Below are 23,877 nucleotides of genomic sequence, written 5' to 3'. Positions count from 1 at the left end.
TGTGTGTGTGTGTGTGTGTGTGTGTGTGTGTGTATGTTTAATATTTTTAAATTGTACATGGACACAATACCTTTATTTTTATTTATTTATTTTTATGTGGTGCTGAGGATTGAACCCAGTGCCTCACATGTGCTAGGCAAGCGCTCTACCACTGAGTCCCAGCCTCAGCCCAATGCTGTGTTCTTAACTGACAGCTGAACACACCTTTTCCAGTACTGACTTATAACTTATCAAAGGGCCCAGACTCATATTCCCTGATTGGGATGGCTTGCCTTTTGGCAGGGCTGGACCTTGAAATTGAATCATTCCTTCATATTCCAAAGGGCACACGATCTTTTCCCAGTGATCTTTGCTGCTTTAGTTATTGTAGTTCTATTGCTTCTGTCTTCATTGTAAGAAGCTCTTACAGTGAGTCCCTTTTGTTTTCATCTTTTGCTCAGTTGATGGAAGTTGGTGGTAAATATTTTTCCCCAACATTTGGGATAAGTATTAAATGTCACATTACTTTATTTTTCTATACCAGATAACCAACTCTGGACCCTCATCCCACATGATTGGCAGGAAATTCAATTTTAGGCATATTTGTTGGGTGCGCATCTTTAGGTTTAGGTGAGACTCAGGAATCTGGGAATTTTGTGAATGGTCAGCCAGTCTTCAGTTGATAGTGGTGACTGCTATGATGTTCACCTTCTGCTGGCCTGAGGTGAGCCTGGCCAAGGTGGTGATAGAGGAGAGGACAGGGTACCAGTTCCTCTATCACTTCCTCAGGTCCTAGTGGGAAGGGTGAGTTAGTTCCTCCTACCCACCACAACATGCACACAAACACACATGAGCTCACTCACACCCATGTTCTACTTGTGAACCCCACATAATTCCACAGAGACCTGCCCCTCCTGTGGTACAAAGTTCTCTGAAGCCTTTCAGCAGAGGGGTGGGCAGGTGAGTTTCACTGGCAGCCTTATAGCCAAGAGAAGGGTTTCATCCCTAGACTAGAGAAAGAAGAGTCCCAGGACACAGTTGCTTCTCCTTCCTCTTGCCTCCTGCCATCTGTTTTCTCCAAAAGCCACCCTGCCACCCACGTGGCTCCCCCTCCCTGACCCTGAGTGTGCTGTTTGATTTGGAACAGGACAAAGGCTGATGTGGGTTATACAAAGTCCAGGGTCCTCCCTCAGCCCCACCTCCTACACCTGACCTGAGCCCTGGTCCCCTCTAGCTCCACCCCTCTGCTCTGGGTTGCTTGTCATTCCCGTTACTATCATGCCTCTTACTGGGCAGCACCAACCAGAGACCAATACCCTCCAGAGGTGAGAGGCATCCTACTCTCGGGTCCCGTCTCTCTATCTTCTGTTCTGCATTCAGAACCAGAGCCTGAAGAGGCCCTCAGCTTTAGGAATGGCGGTCCTTATTATTTTTTACCTATTTAGTGTTCTGGTGACAGGTATGTGTGAAGATGGGTCTAGGAGTGACAGGGAATGTGAACCAGGCCTGGGTCCCCATTGCCCCTCTGTATCTCCGAGTGCCCAGCCTTGGACACACCCTGCCCAGAGCCAGCTGTTTGCAGACCTGAGCCCAGAGGAGCTGACAGCTGTGATGAGTTTTCTGACCCAGAAGCTGGGGCCAGGGCTGGTGGATGCAGCCCAGGCTCGCCCCTCAGACAACTGTGTCTTCTCAGTGGAGCTGCAGCTACCCCCCAAGGCTGCAGCCCTGGCCCACTTGGACAGAGGGGGCCCTCCACCTGCCCGGGAAGCTGTGGCCATCATCTTCTTTGGTGGACAACCCCAGCCCAACGTGAGTGAACTGGTGGTGGGGCCGCTGCCTCACCCCTCCTACATGCGGGACGTGACCCTGGAGCGTCATGGGGGCCCCCTGCCCTATCACCGGCGCCCCGTGCTGTTCCGAGAATACCTGGACATAGACCAGATGATCTTCAGCAGAGAGCTGCCCCAGGCTGCGGGGCTTCTCCACCACTGCTGCTTCTACAAACGCCAGGGAAGAAACTTGGTAACAATGAACACAGCCCCCCGTGGTCTGCAATCAGGGGACAGGGCCACCTGGTTTGGCCTCTACTATAACCTCTCAGGGGCTGGGTTTTTCCTGCACCCGGTGGGGTTGGAACTGCTGGTAGACCACAAGGCCCTGGACCCTGCCCACTGGACCATCCAGAAGGTATTCTATCAAGGCCGCTACTATGAGAGTCTGGCCCAACTGGAGGACCAGTTTGAGGCTGGCCTGGTGAATGTGGTGCTAATCCCAGACAATGGCACAGGTGGGTCCTGGTCCCTGAAGTCCCCGTTGCCCCCGGGTCCAGCTCCCCCTCTGCAGTTCCATCCCCAGGGTCCCCGCTTCAGTGTCCAGGGGAGTCGAGTGGCCTCCTCATTGTGGACTTTCTCCTTTGGCCTTGGAGCTTTCAGTGGCCCAAGGATCTTTGACATCCGCTTCCAAGGGGAGAGGGTGGCCTATGAAGTCAGCGTCCAGGAAGCCTTGACCATCTATGGAGGAAATTCTCCTGCTGCTCTGCGAAGCCGCTACACAGATGGTGGTTTTGGCCTGGGTCATTTCTCTTCCCCATTGACTCGTGGGGTGGACTGCCCCTACCTGGCCACCTATGTGGACTGGCACTTCCTTTTGGAGTCTCAGACCCCCAAGACAATACGTGATGCCTTTTGTGTGTTTGAACAGAATCAGGGCCTCCCCTTGCGGCGACACCACTCAGATATCCACTCCCATTATTTCGGGGGCCTTGCAGAGACAGTGCTGGTCGTCAGATCTGTGTCCACCATGCTCAACTATGACTATGTGTGGGATATGGTCTTCCACCCCAATGGGGCCATAGAAGTCAAAGTCCATGCCACGGGCTACATCAGCTCTTCATTCCTCTTTGGTGCTGCCCGAAGGTACGGGAACCGAGTTGGGGAGCACACACTGGGCACGGTCCACACCCACAGTGCTCACTTCAAGGTGGATCTGGATGTGGCAGGTAAGACACCCTGATGGGGACAAGGGTGCCAGAAGAGTGGCCTGAAGTCTCCATGACCAGTTTTAAAATTTTTCTTTGAAATAATAAAATATAAAAGGATATGTGATAAATGCAAAAGTCATCCTGCTCAGAAGTTTTCATTCTTAGTAGGTTGGTATTCTCCCATACTTAAAAAAAATTCTTCTGAACTTGAAAAATTGTTTCTGTAGTTAAATAATTTGTCATACTATAAATATGATATATTGATGTACATAGTCAGATTTCTATATCAAAATGGGATTATGATGTACATGCATTTTGCCACTTCTTTTCTCATCATAAGATCATTCAAACAAACAATGCATGTTTATTAAATATACCCTGGTGCCAAGCACTACACTGTGCAAGTTAACTAAAGAAACACATCCTTGTTCCCAGAAGGCCTACGTTCTAAAGGAGGAATAGAGCATGCTTACAGAGCTCCTGGGAAGATGTGTACGATGGAAACTCTTTAAGCTTAACATCTCTTTGCCTCAGTTTACTTAAGCATCAAAATAATAGTGCCTTCTTTGTAGGATGAATAACTAGTTTTTTTTTTTTGACTTTTAAATAATTTTAGATGTACCAAGAAGTTGCCAACATTGTACAAAGTATTCCCATCTACCCTTCACTCAACTTCCTCTAATGTTGATGTCTTACATTAATCATAATTAAGGATCAAAACCAGGAGACCAAATTATTACAATCCCATTAACTAATTTAGAGAGTTTATTTGTTCCTATACTAACGTTCTCTTTCTGTTCTAGAATCTAATCCAGGTCTCTGCATTACATTTCTTTTTTTTTTTAATGTTTTTATTAATTGTTGATGGACCTTTATTTTATTTACTTATGTATATGTGGTGCTGAGAATCGAACCGAGGGCCTCACCCATGCTAGGCAAGCGCTCCATCACTGAGCCACAACCGCAGCCTCTGCATTACATTTCGATGTTGTATGTCTTAGTCTCCTCAAACCTGCGATGGTTAGTTAGATTTCTCTTTCTTTCATGACCTTGGCACTTTGTAAAACTGCTGGCCAATTATTTTTGTAAACTCTCTCTCAATCTGGGTTTCTCTGATGTTTTGTCATGGTTAGATTGCAACTACATTTTGAGAGGCAAGAAAATCACAAAACTGATATGTGTCCTTCTCAGGGTATCTATCATATCAAGGGGTACATGATATTGATATGTCTTATTATTAATGATGTTGACCTCATGCACTTGGTTAAAGTGTATCTTTTGACTTTCTCCCTCAGAAAAGTTAATATTTTACATTTTCAATTAATAAATATCTTGGGGAAAATACTTTGATGTTACACAAATATCCTATTTTTTTCCCCTCAAACTTTTACCCACTAATTTTAGCATCTGTTGGTGGATTTTGCCTACAACTATTATTACTATGATGTTTTCCTAGTACTAGTCATTTAGACTTTTTTCCTTTTTAAAATATTTCTAATGGACAACTAAAAATATATGCATTTACCAGGTACAACCTGTTGTTTTGAAATATGTGTATATTGTGGAATAGCTATGTGGAGTTAATTAACATGCATTACCTCACATACTTTTTCTGTGATAACAGTTAAAATCTACTCTCTTAGCAATTTTCAATAATACAATATAAGATTTTTAACAATAGTCACCAGTTACAATGAGCCTCTTGAATTTATTCCTCCTAGCCAAGATTCTATATCCTTTGACCAACATTTCCCTAACCCCCACCCCAAACCATAGTCCCCTGGTAACCAACATTCTTTCTTCTTCTATGAGTTCAACTGCTTTAGAGTCTATATATGAATGAGACCTTGCAGGATTGTCTTTCTGTTCCTGGCTTATTTCACTCAATACAGTATCTTTCAGATTCATCTATTTTATTATAAATGAATGTCCTTTTTAATGGTTGTTTATGTACTATATTGTCTATATTGTCTTTATCCATCAATTTTTTCCCTATTCCTTACATCTTGTTAATTGAAATTCTGCATAAGGAAGAGTCATTCTCCCTTTTTATTTATTTATATATTTAATTGTTTATTCATAATTTTGTGAACTCCTGCTTATTTTATTGTATTTGAATCCAGTGCTATCATTTATTTTGTTCTTTACATTGCTCCAACTTTGGCCATCAGGTAGTCCTTCAGGTTGGTTTCTAAGTCCTTTTTAAAAAATTTTATTTATTTATTTATTTTTTTTAGATGTCAATTCTAAGTCCTTTTGATATGCCTCCATCCTTTTTTTTTTTTAGTAGTTCCTTACTTTCCAGCACCACAAGATATTCCAATTTCATATGGTATTTTCCTGCTCTAATCCTGCAACCAATCACTTCTCTAAAGAGTTCTGATTCCTTTTATTGCAGAATGGTATTTAGAAACCATGATCTGGACACCAGGTGTGCTCATTATTACTGGTATGGCATTGCTTTCAGGCCCTGCAAGAGGGCTTAGAAGATTTAGGTACATTCGGCTGGGGAAGTAGGTCAGTGCTGGAGTGCTTGCTTAGCATGTGCGAGAGAGACCCTGGGTTCATTCCCTAGGAGGGTAGGGGGAGAGAGAGAGAAAAAAAAAAAAAGAAGGAGGAGGAGGAGGAGGAAAAGAGGAGGAGGAGGAGGAGGGAAAATAAAATTTAAGTATATGTTCAAGCCAACATAGACACACATTTCTCCTTGTATCTCTGTAGTTAAGTGATAATACTTTTAAAGCACTTGGAATAGTGCTTACACATGGTGAATCCCTTAGAAATACCAGCTATTGTTATGAACCCTCTTCTGTAGTTGGACAACAAAGAACTCTTAGTTTTTGTTCTCTAAGGGTAAAAATGCTGGACTGTGGTTTAGGGGCAGTGGATCCATAGAAGGAAACTAAGGTTTGCTAAATCAGTTTCTGTTCTCTTCTGGTCCCTAGAAAAGTATGGAGCATGTTTTGATTTATTGCTCTTTGATCTCAGATCATATAAGATGATTCCTAATATGGGACCTAGTTAGGCTCCAACAAAATAATTCAAAATTCCAAATGTTCAAGGAAAAAATTGTAATTTTGGACCCACTCCCAGATCCCTGTCATGTTCCAAACTATAGGAGATGCCTCCAAGTCCCAGCAGTGTGAGGCCCAGGGTATGGTTTCCCTTCACTTTGGCCCACATGTCTGCAGACCACATGTTGTGGGATTGCTCTATGCTGGTTTCCTCTGTGTGGCAGTGTAAAAACCACACTAAAACCCTGGTCCCCAGGACTGCCACAATACTGTGTATCCTTTTGACCAACCAAGACACATTATTCAAATTCTCTATGCATTAATTGTTCCATCTATAAGTGGAGACAATTATATGTCCTCCTTCATAAGGTTGTCATAAAGATAAATATATATATATATATATATATATATATATAAAGCACTTAGCACAGTGCATGCACAGAACTTCAGCTTCCATAAGGGTGAGCCTTATTTCCATGATAAGGCAGTTCAGGTGATGCCATAGGGCTTGAGGGCTTGAGTTGTGAGAAGCAGTTCCTCTTTCCAAGTCAGAAGGAATCTCACCCTGAGCAATGCCCACTGGGTAAACTACCTTCTTGTAACTCCTCAAAGGGCAAAGGTAGGTGGAGGATCAGTCACAAGGCATCTGGAATAACTACTAGAAATGACATAGTGAGAAGGAACTTCTCAAAATCTGTGCATTGGGGATATCTTGGAGAGAGGGAAGGGAAGCAGGGGCCACACTATCCTGGGATGTTCTTTGGACCCCTTCTGATGCCAGGTGCGGGAGGACTCCAGAGGGACCAGGGCAGCTGTATTCAGCCTTCCACCCTCATCCCACCCCACACAGGACTGGAGAACTGGGTCTGGGCTGAGGACATGACCTTTGTCCCCATGAGTGTGCCCTGGCACCCTGAGTACCAAGTGCAGAGGCTGCAAGTGACCCGGAGGTTGCTGGAGACAGAGGAGCAGGCTGCCTTCCCCCTGGGAGGGGCCACTCCCCGCTACCTGTACCTGGCCAGCAACCACAGCAACAAGTGGGGTCACCCCCGAGGCTACCGCATCCAGACACTCAGCTTTGCTGGAGAGCCACTGCCCCAGAACAGCTCCATGGAGAGAGCCTTCAGCTGGGGGAGGTGAGTGGTGGGCTGTCAGAGAGGGTTGGGGGAACTGAAATGGAAGGGCCTCACATTGCTCTATTTTTTATGGGTGCAGATGCACCTCCTTTCTGTGGAGCTTTAGCTGCTCAAAATGAAGACCTGTGGATGGATGGATGAGTGGATGGGTGGATGGATGGATGACAGGCAAGATACAGTGCATTGAAGCAAATACAGTAAAATGTTAATGGTAGAATCTAGACTGTGGATATTATGGGTGTTTACTATACAGTTCTCCCAACTTTTCCATATGTTTAAAATGTTTGCAATAAGGATTGAAGGAAAAAACAAAGAGTTAAAGGAACAGGGGTTGGAGGAAGTAATCCCTAAAATCCAGGCATTTGAGATAGTGAACTTGACCTAGGTTTGGAATCAAGACATGTCCATACATATGGATCCAAGCTCAAAGCTCAACATCAGGCTCTGATCTGCAAGGATAGATGAATGACATTCCTACCCGAATGATATTTGAGGTACAGAATATTGAACAAATGCAGAACTCTGCAGGGTTGGGGAAGAATGAGAACTGCAGGAGAATGATAAAGAGACTCAATACAAAGACCTTTGTGTTTATTTCCCTTTTCTGTTCCCTCTTCTGTGTAGCTTTGGGCAGTAGTTGGGATTGATGATCTTGTAGGTCTAAACAAGATTGCCTTTAGGTACCAGCTGGCTGTGACACAGCGGAAGGAGGGGGAACCCAGTAGCACCAGCATCTACAATTTGAATGACCCCTGGACACCTACGGTGGACTTCACTGACTTCATCAATAATGAGACTATTGTAGGGCAGGTGAGTTGAATGGGAAGTGAGAAAAGAGGTGGAAATGAGAGGGGAAGGCAGGAACAAGACACTTCTCTCTTTCCCAGCCAGATTCCTCAGGAGTCTTAACCCACTTAGGAAAAAAAAAAAAAAAACAACTTTATAATTTCACATTTTTCCTGAGAAATGAAGGGAGTATGGGCTGGTGAGCGGAAGCCTTCCCTGAAAGGCCACTAGGGAAATCAGGGCACATCCCTTGCTAAGCCTGATCTCATGATCCTCTTTCTTCTCCCCCTGCTAGGACTTGGTGGCCTGGGTGACAGCTGGTTTTCTGCACATCCCACATGCAGAGGACATTCCCAACACGGTGACTGTGGGGAATGGGGTGGGCTTCTTCCTCCGACCCTACAACTTCTTTGACGAGGACCCCTCCTTCTACTCTGCTGACTCTGTCTATTTCCGGGAGGACCAGGATGCTGGGGCCTGTGAGATCAACCCCCAGGCTTGCCTATCCCAGGCTGCTGCCTGTGCCCCCAACCTCCCTGCCTTCTCCCATGGGGGCTTCTCTCACAACTAGTTGATCCCTGGGATGGCCAGTCTGACCAGGGGTCCTGGGGTCAGGGTAAGAAGGATGGGCAGCAACTGGACACTGGGCAGGGCATGCTGTTTTCCTCTTCTCCCTCCTTATACCCTGATGTCTCTGCCAAGGTCCTCTCTCTTCCACTGTTCTCCTTTGCCTCCTCCTCCCTGGCTGGAGCATCCTGACCCTGAGACAGAGGAACACTGGGCTTGGTGGATCCCAGCTGTGCTGAGTTCCTACCCTAGGGAGGGGAGGAATGACCCAGCCAGAGGGCTAGAGCAATGACCAAGCTTGTCCTCAGGTGACTCCTGTGTCTTCTAAGCTTTTTTCCTCTTATATTTATAAATGAGACATGATTCATAAAACTTAAAATTTATTATTTTAAGTATATTATTTAGTGGCTTTTCATATAGTCACAATGTTGCGCAACCATTGCCTCTAATTCCAGATCATTTTCATCACTCCAGAAAGAAACCCCATCCCTAGTCAGGCACCATGGCCCACACCTGTAATCCCAGTGACCGGGGAGGCTGAAACAACAGAATCACAAGTTCAAAGCCAGTCTCAGCGACTTAGCAAGGCCCTAAGCAACTTAGTGTGAGACCTTCTATCTAAATAAAAAATAAAAAAGGGCTGGGGATGTGGCTCAGTGGTCAAGCACCCCTGGGTTCAATCCTGGGTACCCTCAAAAAAGGAACCCCATACCTATTAGCAGTCACTCCCCATTCCTCCCCTACCCCTTCCCAGATCTGGATAATCATTAATCTACTTTCTGCCACTATGGATTTGTCTATATCTGAACATGTTATATCAGTGGATTCATTCAGTATATGGTCTTTCATGATTGGCTTCTTTCATTTAGCATGCTTTGAAGTGCATTAATTTTATAGTGTCTATCACTGCTTCATTCCTTTATTGCTAAATAATATTCCATTGTATGGTGTTAGAATTTGGATCTTGAACGTCCCCTAAAGGCTCAAGTATTAAATGCTTGGTGGTCCTATTGGGAGATGGTGGAATCTCTGGAAGGTGGGGACTTGTGGGAGGTCCTTAGGTTATTGGCTGTGTATCCTTGAAGGGAATTGTGAAATTCCCATCCCTTTCTCTCTCTCTCTCTCTTTTGCTCCCTGGCTCCTGACATAGTGATTTTGCTCTGCCTCTCACTTCTGCCATGATATACTGCTTGCCTTAGGCCCAAAGCAACATAACCAGTCAGTCATGGACTGGAACTTCCCACACTGTAAGTCAAAATAAATATTTTCTCTTCATAAGTAAATTGCTTCAAGTATTTTGTTATAGTAATAGAAAGATGATTAACACATATGAATAAACCATATTTTGTTTACTTGTTTATTAGTTAATGGGCATTTGAGTTGTTTCCATTTTTGGTTATTATGGATCATGTTAGGAACATTCATGTTTTTGTACAGACTTATGTTTTCCCTTCTGTTGGGTATACAGCTCAGAGTGGAATTTATGGGTGATATGGTAATTTTGTGTTTAACCTTTAGAGTCACTACCCAAATGTTTTCCAAAGTGACTTGTATTTTATTTTTCTTTTTTATCATATAAAATATACATGACATAAAATTTCTATTTTTAACAATTTTTAAATAGTCAGAAGCTTGCTTGGACCACCCTAGCCTTTCTTCTGCTCTGGGTCTTAGATATAAGGATGGAACTTCTTCTAGAGACCTATTGCTCTGTCAAGCTCCAGGGCAAGATCTCACTAGGCTCAGTGGCCCTTCCTTCTTCCTCTTCCCCACTCCTCTGCTATTTCCCTCCAAGGTTCTGGAGGTATGTCCCTGCTGCCTCAATTCTTATATCCCTCCATCTCTCACTGGGTTGGGGAAACTTGGACCTGAAAAAGCTATCCTGTTTGAGAGGACAATCCCTAGTTATCTCTTGTGAGAGACATATGTCTCTGTACAGCTTTCTTCTTGTCTCTCTGCTTCTCTGCCTGAATGAAAATCTTCCTCCTATTATCCTGTTATCTGTCTACATTGCCAAGTAATCCCCTTCCAAGTCCCCATCATTTACACAGGACACATGGCATGTGCTCTTATGAGGGGAAAGGATGGTCAAGTGGCAGTCGTAGCTCAGGGGGGGTTGCGGGTAGAATAATGAAGGGTCTTCTGTTCCCAAAGCCATGGTGGCAGTGACCTCTATTACTTTGAAACAGCAAGCATAGATGACAAGAATGTCACTGGGGGTGAGAACCAAAAGGTTTCAGGAGCTCAGGCCACTAGCCTGGGAGCTGCCCAGTTAGGGGTGGGCCTGCAAATAAGGCAGGTATCTCCCAATGGGGACCTTCTTTGACAGTTCAGCACAACAGCCTCCAGGGCTACCAGTTCTGTGGTGTGGACTTTAGAAGGGCATAAAGAAGAACTGGGATCTTTTCCAGGAAGGGATTTGTGGGCAGAGTAAAGTGAGGAGGAAATAGGGCTCAAAGACCAAGTTTTATGCGGTACATGGAGTCTAAACCTCTGCTTCTGTGGCTTGCCCACTTCTGTCAATGTCATTTCTGTGGGTCATGAGATCAAGAAAAAATGGGGTTCCTTTCCCAGGAGCAAGCCCAGGCTACCCACTCATATTTTGAGACTTTAAAAGGATATGGCAAGGGACTGGGTTGTGGCACAGTGGCAGAGCACTTGCCTAGTGTGTACGAGGCACTGGGTTCGATCCTCAGCACTGCATATAAATAAATTAAATAAATAAATAAAAGTCCATTGACAACTAAAAAAGTCATTTTTTTTTTAAAGGATATGACAAGAGGAGAACTCAGGACATAGAGATTTGGGTCCAATTCAGCTTGTGACCAGAAGGGTCACAAACGTGGAGTTTAGACCATATAGAATTCTGGGGCTCCCTTGACAAATGGACCCCTGTTAACCATGTGAGTTGGAAAAGAACTAAGTTTTGATTAGGGGACTTCCCTACAAATACTAAATGTGTTCTGGGTATGATGGCACAAGCCTGTAATCCCAGCTACTTGGGATGCTGAGACAAAATTAAAATGTAAAAAGGGTTGGGGATATAGCTCAGTGGTAGAACTCTTGCCTAAGATGTGTGAAGCCGTGGGGGTTCAATTCCAACTATTTCCCCCAACAAAATTAATAATAATAATAAAAAGAACAGCCTAGGAGTCACATTTACATGTGGTGACTCTCAGCAGGATGTGGTGAACAGTGCTTAGGTGGCGAAGGGGTGAAGGCAGAGCCTGTTTGCTTAAGTTGCTTATTCTTTCCATTTGCACCTCAGCTCGATGATTCAGTCTCTCTTTACTCTCTCAACCCAGATAAATACCTTGTATTGAATTCTTCCATTTTCTCATTTAAAGAAATTTGGGCCATGATGGGTGGAGATACTGTCTTGCTCTCAAAATAAACACTGTGGGGAAAAAAGATTGTTCCTCCAGAGGCAGAGATGGGGTCTGACTGAGGTCTGCTTGGAAGGCATGCTGCTGTGACCTAGGAGTGCGCAATAGGGCTACCTGCAGAGGTCAAAGGGCACAGTCCAGGCACACAGGGTGTGCACGGGGAATGCTAAGGAAAAAACAGGAAGGTTCTTCTAAGAACACATCTTTCTGGCCTCAAGAACCAACCAGACCCTGAGAAATGCAACCCAGAAAGATCCAAGAAGTTTCAAAGTTCTGGGGCAAATCTGGAGGGAAGAAGCTTTGGGAATTGTGGGCCTTCTAGGGACCCGTAGACCTGTAGACCTCACTGGAAGAGCCTGTGTGTGTGCTCTCCGAGGGTTGTACAGGTTCATTTCTACCCTGCTAGGGGGTCTGGCTTAGCCTCCTCATGGAGCCTGTCTGTGCCCACTCTGAGGCTTGGCCTGTGGCTGATGACTGACCATGTTTGCTCCCCTCAGGCTCTGCAGGTGGAAGTACACAGTGTCTGTGGCATTCCTCCTCCACACCTGCAGGTCCTCTGACTGCAACAATCTCATTCAGCTGCCCAAGAGACTCATGTGCCCTTTACTCATTCAGCTTGGATTTTCCAGTCCCTGCTAATTCCATAGTAATAATCATGTTAGTCAATACAAGTGCCTTCATAGTAATGTCACAGTGGAGTGAAGGACACCCAAATAAAGAGTCAAAACTCCTACTGCTGGTTCCAAGAGGACTGCTGTGTTTCTACATTCCAAAAACTGGGTCTGTCCAAGAAAGAGATGGACATAGAGCAAAATGGAGATGGGTTTGGAGAAGGAGTTGGGGAGGGGTTGGGGGTTAGGATGGGAGTGAGGTAGAGAGGGAGTGGGGAGAGGATTAGCAATGTGGGATGATGGATGAGGTGGAGATGAGATGAGGTGGGGGGGCAGAGATGCCAATGGAGGACCATGTGCCCCTCTGGCCTCCCCAGATTACAAACCTGTGCTTCTTACCTTACTCCATGAATCTAGAAGCAGAGAAGACTTGATCCATTCATTTATCAAACATTTCTTGGACTCTTCTTGAATGCCAGGCTTGCACTGGTGCGCGTGCACGTGTACACACACACACACACACACACACACACACAATGAGTGTCTTCCATCATTTCCCTCAAAAAGCTCAAAGTCTAAGCTAGGGAGAAGTCCTTTCGTAAGCAAAACATTGGGATAAGAGCTGACAGACAAGTGGATCAAGAACAGGGTGTCTGTAGGAGTCTGGGAGGGCTTCATGGAGAAGATGATGACTATTTGTGTTTGTGAACATTTACTTCTTAAAGGCATAAAACATTTACAGGTTGAAAATTCTAAAAAGCTTAAAAGGACATGTGTCTAGTGATGATTGCACAGCAATTTGGAAAATTACTACAATCTATTGAATGACACACTTTAAATGGGTAAACGATATAGTATGTGACTTCAATCTCAGTAAAGTTTTATTTTAAAAAAAGGGTACATGTCTCTATCCCAACTCTGCTCTTGGTCTCTCCCTGCATTCAACAAATATTGGAAACTTGGATGTCATGCAGAACAGTCTGGTCTTTCTCAATGATGAGTCAAACCACAAACAAGAGCACAAAAAACAACACAACAATAACAGAAAAACATATCCCAAGTATCCCTCCAACATGTTTTCTCACTCATCTAAATTTTGCTGCAGTTTTTGCCTCTGTCTGCTAGTGTTTTTACATAGGTAAGGACAGTCTAAATACTCTTTTGTATTCTTTTTCTTTTAAGGGTATCATAAGCATTTTGGCAGCTTACCATGTAACACCCAAAAGGATGGTTTTTAAAGGATCAGATACTTTATCAAGTTGATGGTAAACTAATCTTTCCTCATCAGGGGATTTGGTTGGTTCTAGTTTGCTATGAAGTGGAAGAATGATCCGCCAGACCTTGACTTTGGACAATGGCTTTTACATGGCAGATTCAGTCTTAGAGCTAAAAGGGATCTGGGTAGGTTTTTCTAACACTGGAAAGGTTTCAATACCCTCACCTACTAGGCACTAAGGAACTATTGGAAGACAATGAGATCCAGATGTATTCTCCCTATCTTCTGGTCTACCAAATTCCCCCTCACCCTCTGGCCTTCCTTGGTCAGATGGCAAAAGTATGTCTGGGTCAGGCGAGCTCTGGAGACCTAAGAGAGGATGTTTGGGACTTGTCTAGTTCAATCCTGAGGTTGCCATTTCACTTTCTTCAACATTATGAATGAATTTGTCCACTGGGCACTGTGCTAGGGGCTGGGAAACAGTGGGATGCAGATAGTCATGGTCCACTTCCTGGCTTGAACCAGTGAAGATGCTGCTTATTATGGTTTGGATGTGAGGTGTCCCCAAAAGCTCACGTGTGAGACAATTGCAAGAATGTCAGAGGAGAGTGATTGGGTTATAAGAGTCTTAACACATTCAGTGATAGGGATTGATAGGGATTAACAGTGGTAACTGAAGTGGTTAGGGTGTGTTTGGAGGAGGAGGGACTTGGGGTGTGGCTTTGAGTATATATTTTGTATCTGGAGAGTAGAAACTCTCTGCTTTCTGATCATGATGTGAGCTGCTGCCCTTTTATACACTCTTCAGCCATGATGTTCATCCTTACCTGAGACCCAAGAATTGGAGCTGGCCTTCTATGGGCTAAGACCTCTGAAAACCAAGAGCCCTCAAATGAACTTTTCCCTCTGCTACAATTGTTCTTGTCAGATCCTTTAGTCACAACAGCAAAATAGCTGACTAAAACACTGCTAGAACAAGAAAACTTCTGTGATGATTCTTGAAAGTGAGAGCCAGCCCTACGTCCCCCACCTGCCCTTTATCTCCCTCTCTTAAAGCTGATTCTTCTTCACCCAGACTGTCTGGCCCCAGCTTCCCTGTATGCTGGAGAGACCTTATCAAATGAAGGGAAATTGATTGAAGCATGCTCCGTTGGACTTAGTCTCAAACCTTCCCACTGCATGTCTCTCGTGGCTTCTGGATTTTACATGCATGGGTCAGAATATGATGGGGAAACTTCCCTTTTTTGAAGTTCCCTCAAGGAATGTGATATCTCAGTCTCTCTTAGTTCTCCTCATAGAAAAAGGAAAGCCAGTATAATCTAGACAACTCTGAGCGAGAGTGATTTCCATCTATTGCTTGTTCATTCTCACAACAACTTTGAGAGATAGATCTTATTCCCATTTACAGGTGAGGAAACCAACATTCAGAGAGGTGAAGTCACTTGCCCAAAGTCACCTGACTGTAAGGTGGAGCTTGGATTGAACCCAGATCTTCGTAGAAAATCATACCTCATTGCCTTCCCCTGGGCCACTGCTCTTTTTTATTGCCTGGTGGAACTGTTTTTAGAATTCAAACAAAGTAATGGTTGAGAAGTATTCAGCATCTGATTCATATTAAGGAACCCTCTAAGAGCAAAATGAATACACAGTGGACCAAGAGCAGAAATAATGCACAGTTGCCTTTCCCACAGGTCCTCAACCTTGATTGCACGTGAAATCACCAGGGAGATTGTAAACCTCAACATGCCCATACTGCCCCTCAAATTAATCAATTAGGATCCCATGAGGTGACGTTCAGACATCAGCAGCAATTAACTTGCCCCAGTCGATTGCAACTATGTAGCCAAGATGTAGAAATTCTTGGAGATGGTTGTTCAGTTTCAAGCCTGCAAAGGAGACTGATCAGAAAGGCTAAGCTATATAAAAGAATGGTGGAGAAATGGCAGCTTCAGGAGAGAGCGGGGCTTCAGCCAGCAGAGGTAGCACAGAGGAAGTGAGGTGAAACAAATAGAGAAGAGAGATTCGGTTCTGACATCCAAAAATCAGATTGAAAGATTGACCCGTCCTGGTTCCTCTTATTTTCAATTTGAACCCATTTGAGGTTCTTCAGATACACCCTGAAGTGACAGATGAAGAAATAAAAGAGGTTTTGGCAGTTGTCCACATTGGTGCATCCTGACAAAAATCAAGATGATGCTGATAGAGCACAAAAGGTTTTTGAAGCTGTGGACAAAGCTTACAAGTTGCTACTGGATCAGGAACAAAAGAAGAGGGCCCTGGATGTAATTCAGGCAGGAAAACAATACGTGGAACACACTGTGAAAGAGCGGAAAAAGCAATTAAAGAAGGAAGGAAAACCTACAAATGTAGAGGTTTATGTACAAGCAGTACATAAACAGACCATGAAACTCTGCTGAGATGGAAATTAAAAGAAAAGAGAGAGAAGCCAAAGAGATGCATGAAAGGAAACGACAAAGGGAAGAGAAGATTGACGCTCAAGAAAAAGTCAAACGAGAAAGGCAGAAAAATTTTGAGGAAAGCCTAGATGGTCGGGTGGACAGCTGGCGAAACTTCCAAGCAAATACAAAGGGGAAGAAAGAGAAGAAAAATCGGATCTTCCAGAGACCACCCAAAGTAAAAATGGATCGGCAGGTCACTCACAGTCACAGAACCTTCTCCCAGCTCGCCTTCCTGCTCTGAAGGACTCATTCTTTTCCTCCTACCTCCTCCCCAACATAGAGTAGTTTTGCTTTTTAATCCATTTTGTTTTCAATACAATTTATTATCGATCAGAGTAATTCTTTTGTACATCGAATGAGGGGCTCTGTTTAAAAAAAACTCCCCCCACCCTTTAACCCTTAGAACAACCAGGATTGGAAGGTGCCACCGTTGGTGCTGCCTTCTCTCCCACAGCCTGTAACTTAATGTTTTGTACTTCACTGAATTGCAGTGGTAAACTCCATGTATAGTTTATGGAAATCATCCAATTAAACATATTGCTTACAGTGGTGTTGCTGTGACTTCAGAGACAAGGCTGGGCTGCTTTAGGGAGCCCCTTTGCCTCAGTTCTTGTTTCTGGGGTGTGCCATCTTTTGAAGCCCTAGATCAGAAAAGGAAGGCAGTTGGGTATACAGAGCAGTTGGTTGATTGCCCTGAAGTTCTCTTGTATTTAGCATGTGCCCTTCTGTCTGACTGACAATCAGTGTGGCATGAGGCGCTGAGCCACCCCCATCAACCTGTTCCAAAGAGCTAACCACCTTCCATCCAGTACCATTGTGTCCTAGCCTGTCTGCATTCTTTAGTGGTAATATTCTTTATGTATAATAAATTCTTACACTCCCCCCAAAAAAATGGGATCCAGTAGGAGTCACAAGAAAAAGAGTGTTACAGAGAGCCCCAGAGTGACAACCCAGCCATGTAAGGAAGCCTAACCCAAGTCAGACCATGTCCAGTTCCCGGAGGCACCCGAAGCAGGACAGGAGCACCAGTTCTTATCAAACACACTTCATGATCAACTGCTGATTCTAACGCCCAGTTCAACAGGCCAGGATGCCCTGCCACATCCTGGAAGACTTAATGTCACTTGTCTTGTAAATGAACTAATGGGCATTCTGATAATAGTTGCTTTTGCTTTGACAGCTACTGTAAGTCAATAGATTGGTCTGCAGGTGTTTGGTAAATCCAGATCTTCCCTAGAAGACAATCTCCCTTGATGAATAGATGAATCTGGTTTCTGATTTAGTTCCTCCCTTGGACTTCGGTGAATTCATCAAGAAACCATCTGGAAGTATCCTGAAAAATGTCAGGGGCTCTCTTGATGCACCCCAGCCTGGCCATGGACTTCACATCTAACTTCCAGAGCAGAGGTATAATGTAAGCAAATTCCCACCTTCCTTGCCTTCCATATTTTTCCTTTGCTAATTGCCCCTTATAAACCTTCAGAGCTTTCCACTTGCTGCAGGGTGTATTGGGTAGTTCATAAACAGGATTCAGCCCTCATCCCTCACCCCACCACACCCAGACACCTACCCTTCCTCAAATAGGCCCTTCTATTCATGTGCTCCCCTCCATTCATTTTCTGACTCCTTCTTCCTCTTTCTCCCGTCTTCATCTGTTGACACCAATTCAATATCATTCCCTCCACCTTTCTCTAAACAAAATGATTTTCTTGGTTTTCCCTGCTCCCTGCCTACCTTGGTCAGAACTCCACTCCATGAAGGAGGTGCACACACCAAACTCCTGTTCATTGCCTGTGTGTGTCCTTATTTCATTCCCCATCAAAGAACTAGAGCTCTTTGGAGTAAGAACCTGTCCCATTGGCCTGGTGGCCTGGTGCCCGGCCTTGTTTTATGTCTGTTTATGGGTGCTCAAATATATCTGTAGTGAAATTTGAATAAACAATAATAATTGTTATATTCAAGGAATTTTTTGTCTTTTTAAAAGCTATTGTAGAGTTGGGTATGCAGTAGTGCATACCTGTGGTCCCGGCCACTGCAGAGGCTGAGACAGAGGATTGCTGAAGTCCAGGAGTTTGGGGGTCAGTCTGGGTAAATAGTAAGGCCCTGCCTCAACAACAATAAAAAGCCACCTCACACTCATTTTCTTATTTGGCTACCTCGAGGAGGGAAAAATCTTAGAAAGTCCAAAATTTTGAGTAAAAAAATCACCCTTGCTGCACAGGTCACACTGGGACACGAGGCCAAAGGACAATATTGACATGTGGAGACCAAACATTTCCTTTCCAGATGAGACCTACTCTACCTGAGCCAGCAACTGGCAAAGGTTGCAGGAAGGAGGAGTTAAGGCCCAAGGGTTTCTGGGTAGGTGGAGATTGGCAGGTCTGTAAATCAGTTCCTCACAATGCATAGGAGGAGCCCAGAGCCTCAAGGTAGACCCCAGAGGGCATGGAGACTTAGAAGCGCAGACTGGGAAACTGGACCACAAATAACATATATGACATATATGTAAGGAGAGGTGTTTTGGAGGCAGTCAGTCAATAAGTTAATGTTTTCTTCATTGCAGATAGCATAGTGGTTTATAGTGTGACTTTTGGAGCAAGATTGCTAGGGTTTAGATCCAGTAAAAGTGACCTTGGGTAAGTTTAGCATCTCTGTACCTTATTTTCCTCACTTGCAAAATGGGAAGAGTAATATAATCTATTAAGGACTTTTATGAGAATTAGATGAGTTAATCCATGTAATTTCCCTAAACTAGTTCCTGACATATCATAAATGTTCAGTGAATGCTAGCTATTACTTTTTTATTAACCAGCATCTACTGGGTGTTTATGTTTATGAAACCGTTTATGTTTAAGAAACCATTCTGAAATTTGGTGACTTCAAACAACAAACCAATTTACCTTGCTCATGATTCTATAGGGGGGCAATCTAGGCTGGGTTCAGTTGATTAGTTATTCTGCCTAATTCTCCTGGGATCACTATGTCACTGAGGATCTCTGGCAGATAGACTGGGGCTGGGTAGTCCAAGATGACCTCACTCATGTGTCTGGCGGCTGGGGATGGCTGTCAGTGATAGCAATATATATCGCCAGTAGGCTTCCCGTTGTGGTCCAGGGTTCCAAATGTAGCCCCAAGAAGGCAAGCTCTAGTGAACAAATAAATGCCTTTCCAGCCTCTACTTAATCATATTTGCTAGCGTTCCATTAGCCAAGACAAGTCACAAAATCAAGCTGAGATTCTAAGGATAGAGACATAAGCTTCACAACTTGATGGGAAGAGAGGCAAAATCACAATGCAAAGGGACATGTGTCAGGATGGTAGTATTTTCTCAGTCATCTAATCATCTACCACACTGATATGTAAACAGAGCTCTGTTTTAGAGCTAGAAGGGTTGAGTTCAGGACAGAAGGAAAAGAATTAAAACATAAGCAAAAAAACAACTCTAATGCAAGATTTGAATATGACAAGTAAGTGCCTTATAAGAAGAACAGTTAAGTGCGAGGGGAGTACAGATCAGAGAGATCCTTTATTGGCAATGAGAGGTGAGTCAGTGAGTTGCGAAGGCTTTATTAGCTTGACCCTGGAAATATGGCTAGTATCTAGATATGTAGAGATGGAGAAAATTCTATTCCAGGCAGAGAGAGTTAGGACAACCAAGGTATGTTTAGGACATCCAAACACATCTAGTCAATCTGGGGTGTGAGGGTCAAGAAGAAGGGTCGTAGGGCACTAGATCGAAGAGATAAACTGTGGCCCAGCTGTGGATGAATTTGAGCTTCATTCTGTAGGCAATGGGAAACCACTGAATACTTTTCAGGTGACAAATGAAGACTCTTGCCAATAGTCATTAGGATGGTTTGCGGTGAGGAGTGAAAAGAGATTAGGTACTGATTAGGTAATGGAAGGAGCTAGGGGTCTAGGCAGAGGGATTGGCCAGGAGCATCAGGAGTAGGAAATATATGGAGAGATCCTAAAGTGTGGCTGCAGCCAGGCAGGAAGAGGTGTCAAGGATGATTCTAAGGTTGCCAGGCTCAATGCCTATATGGTGGCAGCCGGGTAGAGGATTCATTTACAAAGTAGGAAGTCTGTGGGAAGAACAGGTCTGGAAGGAACTCATGGATGTGGGAAATGTACAGGACATGCAGGCGATGCTCAACTGGAGTCTAACATCACAATGACTACGGAAGGAGAAAGAAAGGCAAGGAGAGTAGAAGTTGCTGGAACGACCCTGCACAGAATGTTTTTAGGTGCTTAACAGTTAAAAATGTCAGATGTGGGGCTGGGGTTGTGACTCAGTGGTAGAGCACTTGCCTAGCACTTGTGAGACCCTGGGTTCGATCCTCAGCACCACATAAAAATAAAATAAGGGTATTGTATCCACCTACAGCTAAATCTATATATATATGTATAAAAATATAAATATATTATAAATAAATAAATATATATTATATATAAATAAATAAGTAAATAAAATATAAATAAATTTATATATAAATTATATAAATATTTTAAAAGTAAAAAAAATATATATATATATATACATATACATATATGCATAAAAAATGTCAGATGTGGTCCGATGCTTGAGGAGGAAGCATGAGGAAAGGGTATTCAGCAGATTTCAGGGCAACTTCCCAGTAGATCAGAGGAGACTGAAATTTCATAAAATTTGATGAAGAAAAAATAGGCATCCTGATCTCTGGAATTCATGGTTGGAGAGAGCCCCCATTTTTACATAACCCAACACGACCCTCACTTTCCACTTCAAAACTACTAAAGTGAAAATCTTAAAAATAAAACAAACGCTACTGTTCCTTTCCACCCTCGAGGAGGGAGATAGCTGGACTGTCCCTGATCTGTCCCCCTTTCTCCTGCCAGAGACCAGACACTGGCTGACTGTTTACCTCCCAGTGGAACCCTGCTGTGTTTTCATAGCTAAAAATAGTCACACGCACACACACCCACACATACTCACACGCACCTCTCACAGGTTTGGCAGGAGAGGAAGCTAACTTCACTGTTCATTTTCATCATGGTTCTGGCTTCATCTCTTTCCTCCCCTGCATCAGGGCCCTTGTTTGGAAACTCTCAAAAGGGGTAATGTGTGGGTTGAAAGGTTCCCAAACTACTAATTTCCTTATTAGCACACCTAGCTGGGCTCTGGGAAAAGGGAAGAAATAACAACCTACTGTACAGCATGGGTGTTTGGATTGGGATGAAATCGTCCCAGCTATTAAAGAAACAGTTGATGAAAGGATCAGAGCTGGAGGTGAAGCGGGCTGAGTTCCATCTGGAAGGCAGCCAGGTTCATTGTGCGGAGCTGACTTTTGCTATAGGACTGTGGGGTCATCTCTGACTCATCTCACCAGTGTTAGCAAGCTTTTCGTGACTGTGACCAACATATCTGAAAAGAACAATTTAGAGGAGGAAACGTGTTTTTTGTTTTCTTGCAGTACCCGGGGATTAAACCCAGGACAAGTGCTCTACTACTGAGCTAAATCCTTGGCCCTTTTTATTTTGAAATAAGCTCTCACTAAATTGCCCAGGCTGACCTTGAACTTGCAATCTTCCTGTCTCAGCTTCCTGAGTAACTGGGATTACAAGCGTGTGCCGCTGTGCCCAGAAGAAGAGTTTGTTTTGGTTCGTGGTTTCAGAGATATCAGTTCTTGTTGGGCTAACTCCGTTACTCTGGGCCAGATTGAGGCGGACATCATGGCGGAAGGGTATGGTGTAGAAAAGTTTCTCAGCTCGTGGCACCCAGAAAGCAGAGAGAGGACAGGAGAGGGGAGGAGAGGGGAGGAAAGGGAGTGGGGCTAGGGAGATGATAAACCAGGGTATGCCCCTAGTGACCTACTTCCTCCAACTAGGACCCACCTCCCAGTAGTCCATTCAACTATCAATGGATCAGTCTATCAAATGGACCACTGATGAGGTCAGAGCCCTCAGGATCCAATCATTGCTTAAAAGCCCCACCTCTGAACTTTGCTGCATTGGGGACCATGCTTTCAACACACAAGATTTTTGGGGAATATTCCAGAAACAAATCATAATAGTACCCCTTGGATTTGTGTTCTGATAGCCTTGGTATTTAGATGCCCAAGGGTAAAAGGAAGACTGACTTCACTGGGTATTCTTTTAAACTCTTAACATTTTTAAAAATCAGGTGAATGTATTATTTTTGAAAAAAAAATTTTTTTTTTCTTGAGAGATGATGCCTCACTATGAAACCCAAACTGGCCCCATACTCATGGGTTCAAGTGATCCTCCTGCTTCAGCCTTCCAAGTAGCTAGGGCTACAGGCAAATAGTACTCACCCAGCTGACAATATTTTAATTTAAAAAACAGTGTTCCCAGCCCGGTGCGGTGGTATACATCTGTAATCCCAGCAGCTCAGGAGGCTGAGGGAGGGGGATCACCAAATTCAAAGCCAGCCTCAGCAAAAGCAAGGCGCTAAGCAACTCAGTGAGACCCTGTATCTAGATAAAATACAAAATAGGGCTGGGGATGTGGCTCAGTGGTCGAGTGCCCCTGAGTTCAATTTCTGGTACCAAAAAAAAAAAAAAAAAAAGTCCTCCGCAGCCATGTACTGTGGTGCACCCCTGTAATCCCAGGGATTTGAGGTGAAACTGGGGACAGGAGATAGGCGTGGACCGCAGGACATCTTACCTGCCTTTAGAAGACCCCCATACACATTCTCAAGCTCCAGCCCAGGAGCCTCCCCCTCCCCCACTGCCATCACCAGGATTTCAAAAATAAAATAAAATCAATAAGATTTTGGAGAGGCTGAAGTGGGAGGATCTCAAGTTCGAGGTCAGCCTGGGTAACATAGGTAGGCCCTATCTCAAAAAATAAAATAAAATAAAAACGATTTTGAGGATGTGGCTCAGGGGTAGAGCACTCCTGGGATTCAATCCTCAGTACCACAAAAAACAAAGAAGAAAAAACAGGACCTATTCTTTTCCTTTTGGCAATGATTAATCATTTACTTCTGTTAGAAAATAAAAAAATCAGACACTACCTCATTGGAGCTACAAAGGACCTCCACAGACTCATAGAATGTGAAGGCTGAAAGAAGGGCAAGGGTCCCCAATCTTATTTTACCATTGACAAAATTAAAACCCACAGAATGCTGGTGACTTGGCCAAGGTTACACAACTCTTTACTCTCCTTATTGATTTTATTTATTTTGAAATCCTGGTGATGGCAGTGGCGGGGGGGGGGGGGGGGGGTTCCTGGGCTGGAGTTTGAGAATGCGTATGAGGGTCTTCTAAAGGCAGGTAAGATGTCCTGCGGTCCACACCTATCTCCTGTCCCCAGTTCCACCTCAATCCCACCCCTACCAGGCTGAGCATTTGTTGAGCAACTGGTCACTTGATTTCCTATCTATTAGCACAAAAAGACCAGGTAGGATGCAAATCTCACGCATCATCTCAACTCTTTATTCAGGGGGATGAAATGGTGCCCGTGGGCCCACTCTCCTGGTGGAAAAGGAGCCGCTGAACAAAGAAAGGGACTGGGTTTATATAGGGTATTTTGAGGGGTGGGCGAGTGAACATGTATATTTGCTTGGACACTCAGGAATGTGGGCCTTTTGGGTCAAGGTCTGCAGACAGCGCCTGAAGAGGATTTGCTTTGAAAGAGATGAACGAACGCCTCCCAGAGACTCTTTCCTTTAAGGTGATAAAACACCTCCTCCCTGTCTGCAGCTGGCTGTCACCTGGAAATCATTGGTCCTGGGAGATGAAG

At 44.2% G+C, this 23,877-nt stretch overlaps 1 protein-coding gene and 1 pseudogene across 1 annotated transcript; both read left to right on the top strand.

Moving 5' to 3' along the window:
* Positions 1-1,262: 1,262 nt before the first annotated feature.
* LOC124979170 (membrane primary amine oxidase-like) lies at positions 1,263-9,823 on the top strand. Its single transcript, XM_047543579.1, has 4 exons — positions 1,263-2,977; positions 6,821-7,106; positions 7,787-7,916; positions 8,188-9,823. Exons 1-4 carry the CDS (start codon positions 1,393-1,395, stop codon positions 8,461-8,463), a joined length of 2,277 nt encoding a protein of 758 aa, XP_047399535.1. The 5' UTR covers positions 1,263-1,392; the 3' UTR covers positions 8,464-9,823.
* Positions 9,824-15,611: 5,788 nt separating this feature from the next.
* On the top strand, positions 15,612-16,489 carry LOC124979184 (dnaJ homolog subfamily C member 8-like; annotated as a pseudogene).
* Positions 16,490-23,877: the final 7,388 nt, after the last annotated feature.

The sequence above is a fragment of the Sciurus carolinensis genome, chromosome 3, assembly GCF_902686445.1.
Source record: "Sciurus carolinensis chromosome 3, mSciCar1.2, whole genome shotgun sequence".
Classification (NCBI taxonomy): domain Eukaryota; kingdom Metazoa; phylum Chordata; class Mammalia; order Rodentia; family Sciuridae; genus Sciurus; species Sciurus carolinensis.
The sequence above is the reverse complement of the archived record's forward strand: the minus strand, read 5'-3'. Positions and strand labels throughout refer to the sequence as shown.

Bases quoted from the DNA above. Each gene is read 5' to 3' on its own strand.
- LOC124979170 (XM_047543579.1), top strand. From the start codon at position 1,393: ATGGCGGTCCTTATTATTTTTTACCTATTTAGTGTTCTGGTGACAGGT. The intron at 7,107-7,786 runs GTGAGTGGTGGG...GATTGCCTTTAG, and splicing joins AGAGCCTTCAGCTGGGGGAG to GTACCAGCTGGCTGTGACAC. The intron at 7,917-8,187 runs GTGAGTTGAATG...TCCCCCTGCTAG, and splicing joins ATGAGACTATTGTAGGGCAG to GACTTGGTGGCCTGGGTGAC.